General features: G+C 40.8%; 1 protein-coding gene across 3 annotated transcripts in view; it reads right to left on the bottom strand.

Annotated features, from left to right (window-relative positions):
* The window catches only part of NIM1K (NIM1 serine/threonine protein kinase), a 58,139-nt gene that overhangs the window by 14,355 nt on the left and 25,584 nt on the right, over positions 1-18,200 (bottom strand). For all 3 annotated transcript variants that reach the window (XM_036067231.2, XM_036067234.2, XM_036067235.2), the window contains exon 2: positions 2,784-3,798. In XM_036067231.2, coding sequence (XP_035923124.1) covers positions 2,784-3,075 — 292 coding nt within the window. In that variant the 5' untranslated portion in view covers positions 3,076-3,798. The remainder of the gene's footprint in view (positions 1-2,783; positions 3,799-18,200) is intronic.

Genomic DNA, 18,200 nt, shown 5'->3' with positions numbered 1-18,200 from the left:
GTCACTGAGACCCTGAACAGGGAGAAGGACTGGCAGAAAGGAGGCTGCAAGATGAACCCGCGCTAATTCTGCAAGGCGGGAGGACTAGATGAGGTCAGTGTTTCCCAAAGTGGAGGCCGTAACACTCATGGGGCACGGAATGATTTTCATGCAGGGAAACTGAATCACAGCATAAAAACATCATCCCCGTTTGAGTTATTCTTTAATTCTCCTAAGTAAGGCAAAGAGAAAGTCTCAGATTGGTTGTTGGTATATTTTACTTCTGTTACTTGGCAATTTTCCTGGACAACTTCTTGAAAGTTTCTAATTAGCAAGAGTCAATCTTAAAAGTTCTCACCATACACACAAAAATCCTAACTCTGTGAGGTGACAGATGTTTTAAGTAACCTCATTACAGTAATCATTTTGCAATATATACAGATAGAAAATCACTATGATGCATATCTTAACCTACCCAATGTTACATGTCAATTATGTCTCAATAAAACCGGGAAAATACATAAATAAATAATAAAACTTTTACATTTGTTTCCATTCTACCGGTTTTTTACCATTACCTTCTATTCATAGCAAGTGACATTGGTTTTTCATTATTTAAATAATATTACATTTCCTTTTGAAGTAAGTTTATTTAAGTAAAAAAATAGAGTTGTACCAATGATGGTTACTCTGTGCCATGTATTTTGGATGTCATTTTTGATTTTCTCAACAATTCTAAGAAAAGAATCATTATCTCTATTTTATGGCTGAGGCAACTAGGGACCACAGAGTAAGTGCCCAGTAAGAGACTGAAGCAGGACCTGAAACAAATTTGCCCGATTCTGAAGTGCCTGTTCTCTGCACTTCCGCATGCTGCCTCCTCACCACTGGAATCCAACACCTGAACCCACACTCGGGAAACAGCTCCAAGTTGGCCACTCGGCGGCGTTCGCTCGGACTTTCGCCTCGCAGCCTCTCTGCTGCACTGGACACGCTCTCCTTTCTGGGCTCCTCTCCCGGTTTGTCTTTACCCACCTTCTCCTCTCCCCTTCCTGAACATGCTCCTCCTCTCCCTGTGTCTTAGCTCCATCTTTCATTCTTGCTCCAGACCACGGGTCCCAATCAGATTTGCGTTACAGCACTAGATCTACCTCTGTGGGTAAAGTCAGCACGGTCCCTGGCTGCATTCTGTACGTGAGGAAGCAGAGGCTCCCAGAAGTACTGGCATTTACCAGGGCAAGTCAGGTGAGCAGCCGAGACGTGAGGACGTGTGGACTGAGACACTTGGGCTCCGAGCAAGATGGAAGGAGACTTGGAGCTCCAGTGACTTGGGAATATGTGTGCACATGTGTGTGTATGTGAGGGTGCTTCTTATGTAGGGGCCGAATATAGGGATGGGATTGGGGCTCAGAGGAGAAAAGAAAACAAACGTTAACTCTAATATAAAAGAGCAGCCCCAGGGGCGCCTGGGTGGCTCAGTCATTAAAGCATCTGCCTTCGGCTCAGGTCATGATCCCAGAGACCTGGCATCAAGCCCCATGTCCAGCTCCCTGCTCAGTGGAGAGCCTGATTCTCCCTCTCCCACTCCCCCTGCTTGTGTTCTCTCTCTCGCTGTGTATCTCTCTGTCAAATAAACAAATAAAATCTTAAAAAAAAAAAAAAAGTGGCCCTGGATTTATGGTAGCAGGCTGGGGCCAAGGTGAGAAAATGTCGGTACAGAACTCGCAGGGACAGGGGAGTCTGTGGGCTTTAGGAAGTTGGTAAATTATACCAAGTTGCAAGTGTTCTTTTCCTGCCTTACACTCCCTTATGATCATCTCCAGGCTTCAGCTAAGTTTCAGGTGACATGGGAAAGTGCCCACACTGGGCTGGGCCAGCAAAGGGCTGCTGGGCTCTCTGCATAGTTCCAGCCTGAGGGCAGAGTGGTGGGTGCTGCTGGTCTGGGGTCCAGAGTGTCCGGAGCCAAGCCAGCATGGGTCTTTGGTAGAAGCAAGGAGCCAAACAACAATGAGAAGTAGTACAGAGTAGACCAGAGCAGAGAAGGTCCTGAGATCCAAAGCCTTTTCCCCAAATATAACAGAAGTAGCAGCCTTGAGTAAGGAGGGGGGCCTGAACCCTGCTATCCACTGACAGGGGCGACCTGGGAGGTCTCCTGTGCCATCCTGTCTCTCTCTCTCACACACACACACAGAGGTTATAACTAAGGACTTGGGGGGTGCCTGGGTGGCTCAGTTGTTAAGCATCTGGCTTCGGGTCAGGTCATGATCTCAGGGTCCTGGGATCGAGCCCCCTATTGGGCTCTCTGCTCTGCGGGGAACCTGTTTCTCCCTCTGCCCCTCCTCCTGCTTGTGTTCCCTCTCTTGCTGTCTCTCTCTGTCAAATAAATAAATAAAATCTTAAAAAAAAAAATAAGGACTTGGAAGACGAGTTGCCTGGGAACCAGCCACACCCCACTCCAGTTCTCCAAGGCCTAAACTGGAGAGGACAGGGTCCCCTCAACGTTGAGTGAGTTCATCCACATGGTACAATAGGAGAGTTTTTAGAGTTAAAATCTTTCAAGATTGAACTGCCGACACTATATTTAACTTCTTTGGATCTCAGTTTTTTCTTATCTGTAAATGGAAATAAAGATACTGACCTCACAGTGTTCCTGTGAAAATCAACTGAGGGAACAATGGAAGGTGTGTGACCCTCAGGGCCTCGGTGATGTCGCTTCACCTGCTGCCCTGGCCTTGGCCTCCTAACCCCTTCCCCAGACCAGCTCCCAATACCACGGGAGATGATCCTGGAAGGTCAGATCCTACCTTTGGTTAGGGAGTGAATCCCGAGCTTGACTTGGGAAAAGTTCCCACTTCCAATTTCCCCTCGGATTCGGTAGAAGCCAATCCGTTTCCCCAACGTGATCTCTCTCACCACCTTCTCATCCTGGGACATGTCCTGTGTCAGCTTCTCAAAAGGTGTCAGCTGACGGGGCTGCCCCTCCTCCTCGTCCTTGCAGCGCTCCCCCGGACCGCCGCTTTCCACGCTCTCCCGCCGATCCCACCTGGCATAGTGGGGTGTCACCAGGCCGCCTCCATTCGCGTACACCGCAGTCATCGTCCACCACAGGCTCACATCTCCGTCTCGGCCGAGAGGCACCGATGGAAGGCCGCGTGAGGAGCAGCACCAAGGGCCCAGGGCGTGGGTGCAGGGCGTTAGGGCCTGCCGGAGCCCCGTATCCCTGGCAGCTGGGCTGCCGGAGCCACGTAGTCTCGTGGCTTCAGGGAGAGGAGGGCAGAGGCGAACAGGCGTGCAGAGCTTGCCCAGCCAAGCCAAGAGCTGCCCCCCTCACTGCAGACATTTCGCACCTTCCTTCACAGTGCACTGCCCAGCTCTCACTGTCCCAGCACGCACACATCCAGTTACCATAACCACTTCCCTGATCGGGCTCCAGGAACCTTCTGGCTGCCCATACGGTCCGATGCTCTGTGGTAGGTGACCACGTCCCAGGACAAAGGCTCCAGTTTGCTATTTCCTTTGATGGCCCGAGAATCTTCCACTCTGGTGTGTGAGAGCCCCAGGGAGGCCCCCAGGTCCTTGCTGCTGGCCTTCGGCTCCCACCTCCTTCATTTTGCACTTCTCCTGCTGGCGAGTCACAGGCCCCGGGGACCCAATGATCTGGACCCCAGGAAAGAAGAAACTTGCAAATCAGCCTTCTGGTCACACGGGCTACCAGAGAAGGATTAAGTCCCTGCAATGTCACTTTAGCCGGCCTTTATTTAGATGAGCCTTCCTCTAAGCCATGAGCTGTCTCAAAAATTGGGCAGGTGCTGATTCATCCTAAGAACAGAGAATAAGAAATTTTATTAGCCTACGCTAATGTACTGTACAGGATTTATAATGAAATGAAACTGCCTTGTAAGCATCGATCTAAAAAAAAAAACTACACAAATTTCAGTTATGATTCTCAGTAGTAAATGCTTGATTATATATGATTTACTAAGAAGAAAATGTATACCCCCCCCACACACACACTCCTCAATCTACATTTTAGAAAAGCCCTCACAGCCTGTAAATATTTTTAGCAAAACTATTTTTCTGTTTCTTGATATTTAGGAAAATATGCATGTTGCCTTGAATTGCTTTAAAGCCAGACTTTTAAAATAATAATATGGCACTAATGATGATAAAGATTTCCTATTAATATCAGTTTTCAAAAATTCTTACATTGATTCAAATAACAACGTGTTATATTTCCTGTTACACTGTATGTTCTTGTACAATTTTTCCTATATTGGTTGCTCCCACTCTCTATGTGCTATTTGATAACAAAGGCTAATTTTTCTCCTAGGCTTATTTTCTGGGTATTTCTGATCAGGTGTTAGCCTCCAGGCTTGAGAGGTCATTCTGAAGGTGCAGAAACCAAGGGTAGTGTTGCTGGAGGGCTAAAGCCTATGGCATCCTCAGTGAAGAAATACTGTCCAGCAGGAACATCTTCATGACTTTTTCTACTGCACCCTCCAGTAAAAAATAATCACTTTCTGAATTCCCACTGCCCTTTGTACATTTTCCAAAATGCCTTATATCCATGAAAGTGGGCACTGGGTTTAATTCATCTGTATGTTTTGCTCCCCTCCTCCCTCCCTCAGCATGGAGCACAATGTTCTACATAAAGAAGGTGTGTTGAACTTGATTTTTTGGACTTGAGCGTTCTGAACCAAAACCCGAGTGAACATGAGAGATTACCTTGGAAATGTGAATTCTGAATTCTGTTTGATGATATCACATTATTACAATTAAGTACAGAGTTGCTTATATTATTATTGTGGTTAAATATGGGGTTGCCAAATAAGATAAGGACAGGAAAGAGTAAACTGCCACCCAGCTCTGTTCCTCTTTTGGGACAGGGAGACAGGAAGCTGGAAGAAGGGTAAGGGATAAAGGTTTAAAAGGGACCAGGTATTAGTAACCACACACATCTCTAGGTTAGAGTCTGATTAGGATGTTTTAAAAGATGTTCTTAAGATAAAAGATCCTTAATTAAGTTGAGGAAAATCTAGTCACTGGTTCTTAAGTTTTCTGGGGTCACATGCTCCTTTGAGATTCTCATGGAATCTATGACCCAATCCCCTAGAAATAAAAAGCATGCACACATAATTTGCATCCAATTTTAAGGGGTTAGCAGACCCTTTGAAACCCATCCTCAGATTAAGAATCTATGAAGATCAAGTGGCCCTACATTTCCTCAGATCCCTGGCAGTTACCACACAGATGAGAAGTGGAGTAACATTAATTATAACATTATAATTCTGCAGCTTTACCTATATAAAAAGGGCAAGGATTTTAGACAGGAAGCAGTGATTGAGCATCTCATGTTCCAGCAGGCTCTATGAAGAACTTCTTGGCTCTGTGTCCTTCCTGGGCCTCTCTCTGAGACACCTCACCACTATGCTGTCTCTGCAGCTCACCTACTTGTACCCCAACTGGATAAGCACCCGGAGGGCACGGACCTGCACCTTCTTCTCTCTCCCAGAGCTCAGCACACTTAGCTGATAAATGTTCGATGAAGAAGGAATGAATTAATTTACCAATTTATCGGCCATTACATTTGGGTATGATTTAGTAGAGGTAAATATTTTTATTTATAAACTAATCACACTGTCCCAACATTTACTTGAATTATCTCAGAAAGCTTATTTCAGTCCATATTTCCAAGGCCAGAGGTACCTTCTACTGGCTGTTAGGATTCCTGGCCCACCTTGTGGAGGTGAAAGCTTAGTCAGAATTCCACCATCGCAGCACTGGGAGTTGTTACTGGGCTGCTTAGAAATGCAAAGTCTCCCCCATTTCTGCTCCTTCCAAAGGATCAGCTCTCCCCAAGACCCGCGCCTCGCCCATGCCACCTGGAGCCTGCTCTGACTCCCCATGCTTGGCCAGGACTTTTCTGCTTTCCTGGGTCCCAGGTGCTCCTGATTTGGGCTCTGTTTCTTGAACTCCATTCAAGCCGGGGATTTACAGCTGGGATTTAGACTTGCTACCCGATTAACTTCAGGCGCCCCCAGGAATTCCTCCCCTCTCTCCTCCTAATTTGACACAGAGGGTCAGGCACGATTGTCAAGTGTCAGGCTTTATCTTGCATTGCATACCCTCTACCTGCAAATTAAATTTCTTACACAATGGCCTTGAAACCAACTGTCTTGCCTTAATGGCTAAGGAGATAGTTAATCTTCTGTTAAGATCAGATAAAAGACATTTTTGCAATTTTGAAAATGTTGGGGTGGGTTTGTATTGAGGATGAATTGCAACTTGTTGAAACATGTAGCAAGCCAACTAGAAAAATTTTGAACCCCTAACTCATCCTACTCCAAAACAAATTCCAAATAGGTCACCTGAGTAAATGTAAAACAAATGAAACCATAAAATACTAGAAAAAATTAAAAAAAATTTTTTTATGATCTCAGAGAAGGCCATAAAAGAAAACACTAGATTTGACTACATAAAATGATAACTTTGTTTGCCAAAAGGTAGCATAAACAAATAAGGCAAATTATTATTATTATTTTTTAAGTAGGCTCCATGCCCAGCGTGGAGCCCAGTGTGGGGCTTGAACTCACGGCCCTGAGATCAAGACCTGAGCTGAGATCAAGAGTTGGACACTTAACCGACTGAGCCACCCAGGTGCCCCAAATTTTAAAGCAAATTAAATGACAAACTGGAAAAGCTTGCCAACATATATGATAGACAAAGGTCTGATTTTTAGATAAATGATTTTTACAAATTGATTAGAAAAATACCAATATCTCCCCCCAAAAAATGATAAAGAACATAAGCAGACAATTCAGAGAAAATACAAATGGGTCTATAATATAGACAAAGATGCTCAGCCTCACTTACAACCAAAGAAATGCACATAAAACTACACTGAAATTAGATTTTTTACCAATAAATTTGGAAACTATGAAAACTTTTTTTTTAAGGTTTTATTTATTTATTTGACACAGAGAGAGAGAGAGAGAGCACAAGCAGGGAGAGCAGCAGAGGGAGAAGCAGGCTCCCCACTGAGCAAGGAGCCCAATGTGGGGGCTCGATCCCAGGCCCTGGGATCATGACCTGAGCTGAAGGCAGACGCTTAACCGACTGAGCCTTCCCGGGCACCCCTACAAAAACGTTTTTGATAATGCACCGGCGAGAGAGGCTTTGGGGAAACAGGGACTCTCATTCATTGCTACTGAGAGTATAAAGTGGTACAAGTGCTTGGAGGGCGATTTGGCTGTAACTAGGAAAGCGCAAGTGTACGTACCCTTTGCCTCAGTAATACCACTTCTAGAGTTAACTTACGCACGCTGCACAAAAATATACCTATTTCTAATATAAGGATTGCTAGATTGATATACACTACTGCATTGTTTTGCAGCAAAAACTAGAAATTGTGTATGTGACCATCAGTAGGGAACTGGTTAAATAAACGACCATCTGTATATAATGGATTACTACGCACTTGCGGAAAAGAATGAGTTACAATATCCAACAAGTACTGTGAAGAGATCAGTAGAGTATATATAAATGTGATGTCAGGAGAGAGAGAGAGGAAGGCACCCCTAAGGACCTGCATCTGAGGAAAAGGACTGGGCTGGGGTCCAAAGTGAGAGAAAGGTGTACTTCTCACTATTTACTCTTTTACCTGATTTACATTTTTCCCATGTGCATGTATTTACACTTAAAAAAGAAAACAATTAAAAATATGTAATGTGTTGTCATCTTACACAATAAGTTTGCTTTATTTTGGTTATGCAGAGAAATTACTACACCTAATTCTCTAATATCTAATGGATTGCTTTTTAAAGTCAAAACATAATTAGGAATTCTGATTAAATACAGAAAATTTTATACTTTCATTTATTTCTACTTCCTTCCAAAAACCACAATAGGAATAGGAGGAAAAAGGGCATAAACTCACAAGGACAAAGAGAATAAGAGACAGGAGAGCAGCCGATGTGAGATGTCAACATGTTTCTATGGGGTTGGAAAGCAAATTGAGGAGCAGTGAGTAACTTGGCAAAGACAGTGACAAAAACTGCAACGTCTATCTCGTTGGCATGCCACCGAGACTCACCTTTCTGAACACCCGAAAGACTTCAAACTCTGAGAGACCAAGTGCCTCCACGTTTGGAGGAATGAAGCAGACCAAAACACAACGGGAATTGTTTGAAATGTGGAGCAGTTAAGATCCCCAGCCCTTTTTTAAAGCCAGCTTGTTACTTTCTCCTCCCACCCACAGCCCAGCTCAGGAGTGCAAGGCCCAGGACAGAGGGTTCAGTCAGACTCCGAGTTGTGGGGTCCCCATCCCCTTCTCTCCGTACCCCCGCACTCTGAGTTTCCAGAATGGAGAGAAACACGTGGAGAATCTTCCAGGTAGGGAATTCCTCTTTTCTTTCTTTTCTTTCTCTTTCTTTCTTTTTCTTTCTTTCTTTTTCTTTTCCTTCCTTCCTTCCTTCCTTCCTTCCTTCCTTCCTTCCTTCCTTCCTTCCTCTCTCTTTCTTTTTTTTTATTAAGTAAACTCTATCCCCAACGTGGGGCTCAAACTCATGACTCTGAGATCAAGAGTCACCAGCCAGGTGCCCTGGATTCCTCTTTTGGATAAACTAAATAGCTCAAGAGGAAAGATCTCCTGAAACCAGTATTTGCAGAATCTTCAACACAAAAGCTGCCTGACCACCTGGTGCCCCGGTTCACTTGCAGGCAGGGGGCTTCCAATCAGATTTTAGTGCCTTCTGCTTTGAATGAATGTCCAGTCGAGAAGCACCAGACACCCGAGGAAAGGCTCCAAAATGAAAGAAAGAAACCATCCTCAATCAAAACAACAAAAACCAAAAGGAACATGAAACAGAGCAATGCAGGAAGCAGAAGACCAAAGAAAAGATATTGCATCTATAAAAAACAGGACAAAATGCTAAAAGAAACAAACACAAACCCTCAGAGAACCAAAAAGAGCTCTTTTCGAAAGTGAAATTAAATAATTCGATTGAAGATTTGTTAAAAAAAAATCTAGAAGACATGAACAATAGAGAAAAAAAGAAAATTAGGTAATCAACTCAGGAAATCTAACATCTAATTATTAGGATTTCTAGAGTTGCACTATTGTATCCCCAGTAAAGTAAGACATGTGGTTCTTATTGTACTTGAATTGCCAACAAATTTCAGAAATTTCAAAAATAGTAATGAATAAGGGAAAACTCCAGATTCTCAGATATTCCAATAGAATAAAAAAATAGAAGAAAAAAAATCTAATGGAAAGATAAATACCATTTGGGTAAGTGTATAATGAATACTGTTTTTATTTTACATAATTTTTTCCCCTAAAGACTTTTCTTAGATGTTTGGAAATAGAAATCCTGGTTATAGGTTGTGGGGTTGCTATAAATAGCTTATTTTCAGATTACTTTCTAGGAATGTTCCAAAACATCAAGTTACATCATGCTGAAAATATGCAAATGATGGAAATAATGACATACCTAACTGCAGGTGAAATCACCCTTTTCTCAGATGCATTTGTTGGGGGCTTTACCTTTTGCCCTTTTGATTTTGACCAATTTTTATGGACATAAATGAGAGCTTAGAAACCCAACCAGCCAAAAACATGGAGTCACATCACTGTAGATCAAAGCTTCTGGAGGAGGCAGACCAGTCTTTAATTATTAGCTTACTGTTGCTGAATAGCAATGCATTAAATAAGATTAAAGAAAACAGAACTTACTTAGTAATTCATTCTCTTGACTTGCAACCCACTGGGAAGAGTATATCAAAGAAAACCGTCTGGCCTTTGTTCTCTTTGTCTGAGTTTAAATTACAAAACTTCTGCGCAAGGCTTTCAGACAACCTTTTCATTGGGGGGCAAGGACAGGCACTGGTTTGCTTAGAGGAAAAGCTGGGTTTTCTCTGTGTGGCACAGGATCCAATGATAGACAAATCCCATTTAATCCCTTCTCAGGCACGGTGCACCCTCAGGGAGGATCTTTAGGAAATAGGTTTCATTTAAAAATATATTTTACCACTTAAAAATCATTTGTACTGCCTTAGCTTTTGGCCTGAGCTCTTTATTTCTCAAGACACATGTCAAAATCTTCATGGGGGGCCATTGGGAAATTTTGAAGCAAATGAAAAATCAGTGTGAACTGGGTGTGCCCTAGGGATGAAGAGCAGTGTTGTTCCTAACAGTACCTCTCACCCTGCTTGATCTTACAGGCTACTTTACCAGCCACTCAGCCCAGGTCTCCCCCATTCCACTTACATCCACCATCCATGCTCAGTCCACACAGTCTGACGAACTTACTACATCAGCTCTCCCCACATGGAGTTCTACTACACGTGAGGTTCCCTCAGCCATCAAGGTCAACCTCAACCATCAAGGTCACAGACTCAAATACCTAGAGGACCAAGCAGGTGTTCTATGGGGCTTAGTGTAATGCCCAAACCTTGCTTAGTGCCTATCCCAAGCATGATGAAGAAGCCCACATTCAGTTCCAGCCAGAGTAGTTATGCTAGAATGCAGGCTTATTTTCACCTGGACTTTTGTTTAAAAGCAGCTGGAAATCAAGAAATTTTTGGTGAACGCTCTCAATTTTTAAATGGTGGATTAAATATTTTAAAAATACCCTGTGGCCAAGGAAAACTGAACCATCAGGCGAGATTTGGCATTCAGGTTGTCAATTTGCTGAGTCTGCTCTAGGTTTTCTAGGAACATCACCAGAAGAAAAGGGGAGGGTCATCCAAAGGTCCACAGTCAAGGTCACCTGGGAGTGACACATATGATACCACTCAGCTATCTGCATTAGTACTTTACAGTCTTGTGGTATTTAAAACACACACACACAATCTGTTTTGTTCATTTGCTTGTTTGATTCAGTGTTCTTGAAGCTTATTTAACTATCTAATTCATTCTCACAGATTATCTTTTTGTTGTTAGCATTTTTCTTTTTTTTAAAGATTTTATTTATTTATTTGACAGACAGAAAGATAGAGTATAAGCAGCGGGGGAGTGGCAGGGAGAGGGAGAAGTAGGCTCCCGCTGAGCATCCCAGGACCCTGGCTGGGATCATGACCTGAGCCAAAGGCGGATGCTTAACCAACTGAGCCACCCAGACACGCCATGTCATTGGTATTTCTCTTACAACTCTGCCCTCAGAGTTAGACAAAGCTATAAAATACTCAACTATCCATTAAATACCTGTAGGAATTTGGGTCCCAAGAATAAAATTAGTAAAACTATTCAGTATAGAATGAAACAAACAAACAAACAAAAAACGGATTTAGTTGAGTTTATCCACAAATGTGGCAGGCTGGCTGGGAGATGCCTACTTCTGTGACATCTAGAATGACATAGTTACTTAGTGATGAAGTATCTTTTAACCTTGGGAAGATTTATCATCAAAACCAGAAATGTTTAAGAGACTCAAATCTCATAGTATTAATACTTTTGTTTTGATGATGTATGGAGTTAATATTTTATGTACTTGCAATGTGAAGAAAAGTTAACAGAATAAATAACAAAAAGCTTGGTGATTCTAATTTTAAATGAAGAATTGAATAATTGGTTTAGATTTGTGGTTTTGAGTTGAAATTTTATTGTTCATAAATAGCATAGGAATGTATTTAAGAAAATGTAAGGTTTACCCTGTTTATATGTATAAATCATTATATTTATAAAAATTATTAGTATTTTGGAAGTATTTTGTTAATCAAATAAAATACTTTAAAAGGAAATGAACTAAATTATAGATACAGTTTAAAAGCTTTAAGTGGGATCAAACATTAATCTTTAAAAATGATTGTTAGGCACGCCTGAGTGGCTCAGTCATTACGTGTCTGCCTTCAGCTCAGGTCATGATCCCAGGGTCCTGGGATTGAGCCCCACATCGGGCTCCCTGCTCAGCGGGAAGCCTGCTTCTCCCTCTCCCACTCCCCCTGCTTATATTCCCTCTCTCACTGTCTCTCTCTCTGTCAAATAAATAAATAAATAAATAAATAAATAAATAAATATCTTTAAAAAAATAAAAATGATTGTTAGATGAGAAACAGGACCACTTTCTTACACCATGTACAAAAATAAGCTCAAAATGGATTAAAGACCTAAATGTGAGACCTGAAACCATAAAACTCCTAGAAGAAAACATAGGGGTAACTTCTTTGACATCGGCCTTAGCAACATTTTTCTAAATATGTCTCCTGAGGCAAGGGAAACAAAAGCAAAAATAAAAAGCTCTTGCACAGTGAAAGAAACCATCAACAAAACAAAAAGTCAACCTACTGAATGGGAGAAGATATTCACAAGTGATATAAATGATAAGGGGTTAATATCCAAAATATATAAAGATCTTATACAATCCAACAGGGAAAAAAACCCACAAATAATCTGTTTAAAAATCGGCAGGGGACCTGAATAGACATTTTTCCAAAGAAGACATACAGATGGCCAACCGGCACATGAAAAGATGCCCAACATCATTAATCATCAGGGAAATGCCAATGAAAACCACAATGAGATATCATTTTACACCTGTCACAATGGCTAAAATCAAAAGGACAAAAATACTGGCGAGGAGTTGAAGAAAAAGGAACCCTCATGCACTATTGGTAGGATGGTAAGGATGGTGCAGCCACTGTGGAAAACAATATATGGAGGTTCCCCTAAAAACAGAAATACCGTATGATCCAGTAATTCCACTACTAGGTATTTACCCAAAGGAAACAAAAACACTAATTCAAAAAGATATATGCATCCCCAATGTTTATTGCAGTGTTATTTCCAGTAGTCAAGATATGGAAGCAACCCAAGTGTCCATCAATAAATGAATGGATAAAAATGTGGTTTATATATACAATTATTAAGCCATAAAAATCACTAAGCCATAAAAAAGAATGAGATCTTGCCATTTGCAAAAATATGGATGGACCTAGAGGGTATAATGTGAAGTGAAATAAGTCTGACAGAGAAAGACAAATGCCTTACGATTTCACTTATATGTGGAATCCAAAAAACAAAACAAATAAACAAAAAGCAGAAACAGACCCACAAATATGGAGAACAAATTGATGGTTGCCAGAGGGGAGAGAGGTGGAGGGATGGGAAAAGGGGTGAAAGGGAGTGGGAGATACAGGCTTCCAGATATAGAATGAATAAGTCACAGCGATAAAAGGTACAGCATAGGGAATATAGTCAATAGTATTGTAAAAATGTATAGTGACAGATGGTAGCTAGACTTGTGGTGAGCATAACATAAGGTATAGACTTGTTGAATCACTATGTTGTACAACTGAAACTAATGTAACACTGTGTGTCAACTCTAAGTCAACTAAATAAAAACAAAGTTCCAGAAAAAATAATTGTTAGATGAAATGATACGTTTGGGATGTGCTTCAAAATAACCAGGAGTGGAGGGAATAATGGAAATTTAAATGAAACAAGATTGGCCATGAACTGATCATTTTTGAAGCTGGGTGATGAGCACATGGAAGTTTATAACATTCTTTGTACCATTTTTGTATCTGTTTAAAATTTTCTATAATGCTATTTTTAAAAGGATTGTTAAAATTTATTAGATCAAAAATATATTTGTAATTTTAAAATGTTAGATATTTTACAACAGTGATAAATGGATGGATGGATGAATGACATGACATGACAGTCCTGTGAGGTGGGGTATTGTCATCTCCTTTGCATAGATCAAAACAAAAACAAAAACAAAACTAAGCCTGACTAAAGTTAAAGTTGTTTTTGCCAACAGACACATGAAAAGATGCTCAACATTACTCATCAGGGAAATGCAAATCAAAACCACAATGAGATATCACCTCACACCTGTCAGAATGGCTAAAATCAGAAACATAAGAAACAATAAGTGGAGGATGTGGAGAAAGCACATTCTTGTGCACTGTTGGTGGGAATGCAAACTGGGGCTGCCACTGTGGAAAACAGTATGTAGGTTCCTCAAAAAAGCTAAAAATAGAACTACCCTATAATCCAGAAATTGCACTAGTGGTATTTATCCAAAAATACAAAAAAACAAAAACAAAAACAAAAAAAACACTAATTCAAAGGGATACATGCACTCCATGTTTATTGTAACATTATTTACAACACCCAAATTATGGAAGCAGCCCAAGTGTCCATTGATAGATGAATGGATAAAGAAGATGTGGAATATAAAATATAATTCACTGAATAATCCATCATTCAGCCATATTATTGAATATGTATATGAATATTATTCAGCCATAAAAAATAAGGAAATCTTGCCATTTGCAATGACATGGAAGGAGTTAGAGAGTATAACGCTAAGCGAAATAAGTCAGAGAAAGACAAATACCATATGATTTCACCCGTATGTGGAATTTAAGAAACAAAACAAGCAAAGGGGAAAAAAGAGAAAAGAGACAAACCAAGAAACAGACTCTTAACTACAGAGGACAAACTGATGATTACCAGAGAGGAGGTAGGTGGGGAGATGGGGGAAATAGAGGAGGATTCAAGAGTACACTTATCATGATAAAAAAAATAAAAATTATTTTAAAAATGGAAATACGTATTTAAGTCAAAAGAAAAAGGAAGTTGCCTTTGATTTCTTGACTATTAGCTCCATGAAGATGAAGATTGTGTAAGTAAGGCTTGTAACATGTAGAACAAGGAATTTCAAACACATAAGGAAGAGAATGCTGTCATGCTCCACAGCAGAAACCCAAGGCCTTCCCTGTAAAGATTTTAATCTCATCTGTAATTCATTTCCAAAACACAAATCTTCCCATCTCCTCTGAGGAACTATGCCAGCCTCTAAACAAATAAGAAATGACATTAAGGTACAGGATGGATAAGGAATAGCCTTAAGGTGCAGGATGGAATCATGGATTGACTCACAAGCAGGTGGCCCTGAGCAGAAAAACAAAATGTTTTGTCTCCTCAGAAATAATGAATTTAGGAAACACAGTGTGGGAATGTTCATGCCTATTTGCAGCTCATTTATTTTTAGGGGTCTAAAAATATTTGCAAGTCAAAGCAGAAACTGCTCTTTTGCTGCCTTAGAACTTTCTTCAACTCTGATATAGTATGTTCACTAGGAAGCAGGGAATATAACGTTTGAGTGTTGGCCTCAGGAGAAGATAGGAAAACATTGTCCTTTTCTATTTGAGCAGAACTCAAGAAAGTTAGCCTGACAGGAGGCTGGAGGGCGAGGGTCAGGGAAAGGGAGAACAGTGTTCCAGAACAAAAGCTCCTACTTTTACCATATAAAAAGTTCAGGTGGATTTGGAACCTTGATTACGAGCCTCCCATACCTCAGTGATCCCTTCACACTGACAGTTCTTAAATATTTACCCAGTAGTAGAGGTAAGTAAGGGTAGTGATGACAGGGAACAGGACAGAAGTTATCAAATATGAAAAAGTGAGCCCGTGTCAGCATACAATGGCAATCTGAACTAACAGAACAGAGAATTAAAAAAAAAAAAAAAGATCTTGTGGATTATGGAAATTTCCCATGTAATAGACATGGCATTCTAAACCACTGGCAAAAGATAAATGATTCCATACGGGATGCTTGTGGAGACTGAGCCAACAGGTGGTTCAGGTAGGCTTTCGCTCTCCCAGCACCCCAAATTCTCCCATCAGATTCCCCCATTCTCTGATATTCATGTTTTCTTAAATTAATGTAAACTTCCATGCAAAAAAACACAGAGGCTGACACCTTTTCTGGTAAGATTACTATCCCAAGACACATACATATAGAAATTTGAGAGTCACTACTGGGTGCTTGGACACGCACATATGCATATATGTGTCCATTTGTGTATTCACTGAAAAAGGTCTGGAAGAATATAGATTGAACTAGTGGATGACAACCTGGCAGGGATGGAGACAGGGAGTGGGTGGTGCAGAGCTGGGAGTAGTGAAGAGGATTGTGGTAGAGGCTGTTATTTGTACCCCCTCTATCTGTTCCCTTTCCTTCCCTCCCTCCCTTCCTTCCTTCCCTTTCTTTTTCTTTCTTTCTCTTTCCTTCCTTCCTTCTTTCTTTTTTTCTCTCTCTCTCCCCCTTCCTTCCTTCCTTTCTCTTTCTTTTTCTTTCTTTCTTTTTCTTTCTTTCCTTTTCTCATAGCACTGATTCTTAGCCCCAGCCCACATCAAAATCACCACCAAACTTTTTTAAAATGCAGAAGCCTAGGCCCTGCTGCCAAAGATTCTGATTTCAGTGATCTTGGGAGAAGGCATAATTTTTTTGTCTGTTTTTGGGGTTTTTTTGATCCGTTTTTAAGTTTCCCAGGTGATTGTGTTGCATAACCAGATTTGAAAGCCATTATTCTACAACAGAAAAGTTTTATCTGGGCACCATGTTATCTCGCTGATGATGTAGTTCCCAGTCTCCCTTCTGGTTCAGTTTAGCCATGTGCTTGAGTTCTGGTCATCAGCTGTGAGCAAACATGACAAATGCAATTCCAGATTGTGCATTTAAAAGGGAAAAAGCATGTCATCCTCCTCTTCTTTTTTCCCTTCTTCTTGTTGGCTAGAATATGGATATGGTGGTGTAGATGGAAATAGCCATCTTAGACCAAGATGGAAGACATGCATTGAGAATGGCGGAGCCACAAGAGAGGAGGAACTTGGGCCCCCCTCGCTGTGCAGCCACCATATCAGCCTGGGACTTCTTACTTGTAGATTTGTTGTGAGAGAATTAAGATTCTACCTTCTTTAAGCCTCCATTGTTTTGACCTCTGTTAAAGAACCTAATATTTTTACAACCTGACATTATACAATATTTATAGTGTTTACAAAATGAACTTGTTTCATTTCTTACTCCCTATGTTTCCATATTGTTTGAATGTCTTATAACATGTGTAATTACTTTAAAAATGAGAAGTGTATATATCCAAAGAGAGAAAGTACTTGGGTCAAGGAGAGAGTAAAAATTGCAGAGACTTCAGATAATGGTTTTCTGATATATCAAAATATTTCAAATTATTTATACCTTCATACAAAGAAAATTCACAAATATTTATTGAGGTCTGGTCATATGAAAGAAACTAAGGTGTGATACGAATAACTATGTCATTGTTTCTTTTTTTTTTTTTTAAAGCTTTTTTTTTTTAAAGATTTTTTATTTATTTATTTGAGACAGAGAGAATGAGAGAGAGAGCACATGAGAGGGGGGAGGGTCAGAGGGAGAAGCAGGCTCCCTGCCGAGGACTCGATCCAGGGACTCCAGGATCATGACCTGAGCCGAAGGCAGTCGCTTAACCAACTGAGTCACCCAGGCGCCCTATGTCATTGTTTCTAAAAGCACCATAATTAAGTTACTTTTGAGGAACAAATTAATTTCAACAGAAAAATATCATCCATACTTTTCAAGTGATATTGTTAATCTAAATTTCATTGGTTGAAGTTTTGTGTGTATTTAACTTGATAGAATTTGTTTTGCTTTATAGCTGTATATAAGCTGTAAGTATAAAGACTTAGGGTTAGAATGAGGTTAGGGTCTAGACCTTCCCACTAAATACCTGTGTGACCTGAAGCAAATCCCTTCCCCTCTCTGGGATTCAGTTTCTTTACTGGCAAGTGAGAGTAATGGACCCTGTGAGGTCTACAGAATCATTCCCTGACCTAAGGTTCTTGATTTTAACAATATCGGATGAATTCCAAAGCATCTGTGAAAATAAACCCTCTTGAAGTTCAAGTGTCACATTGCCCCCTTCTGGACCTTCGTAGCATTCACATGAATGAGATTATTAAAAATCCATAAGCCGACATGGACATGCTGAAATATTGTAGCTCAACTCTTTCCCCTCACAAACAGTTTAGAAAGCCCGATTTGAAGGTTTTCCAATAAAATTATTACAAGACAACCCAGGAAAGGAGAAAGGGCAAAGGGCATCAAAGGAGTAGGTGTTGACGGCGGGGTGGGGCTGGACTCAGGAGAGTTTTACACACAGTAGTATCGCCCTCTCTTCCCCCCAATACGATAAATATTATTGGTTGGCCTTTATCAAATGTCTACTATGTACCAAGAACTAATTTTTTAACCAATTAAAAAAAATCGTTCCAACAACTCTTCCAGCTAGGCCAAGAATATCTGTGTTCTGAGTGGCTCCTGCTTCTTCCCACAATTTTGCCCTTTTTCCTCTAAGTTTTCCCCATCCTGTGAAGATGGTTCCCTTCCCATTTCCTTCTAGAAGCATTCTTTGACTACTTCTTCCTGTGCCGCTAC

This window comes from Halichoerus grypus, chromosome 2 (assembly GCF_964656455.1).
Source record: "Halichoerus grypus chromosome 2, mHalGry1.hap1.1, whole genome shotgun sequence".
NCBI lineage: Eukaryota > Metazoa > Chordata > Mammalia > Carnivora > Phocidae > Halichoerus > Halichoerus grypus.
Note: the sequence above shows the minus strand (reverse complement) of the source record. Positions and strands in the feature narration are given on the sequence as shown.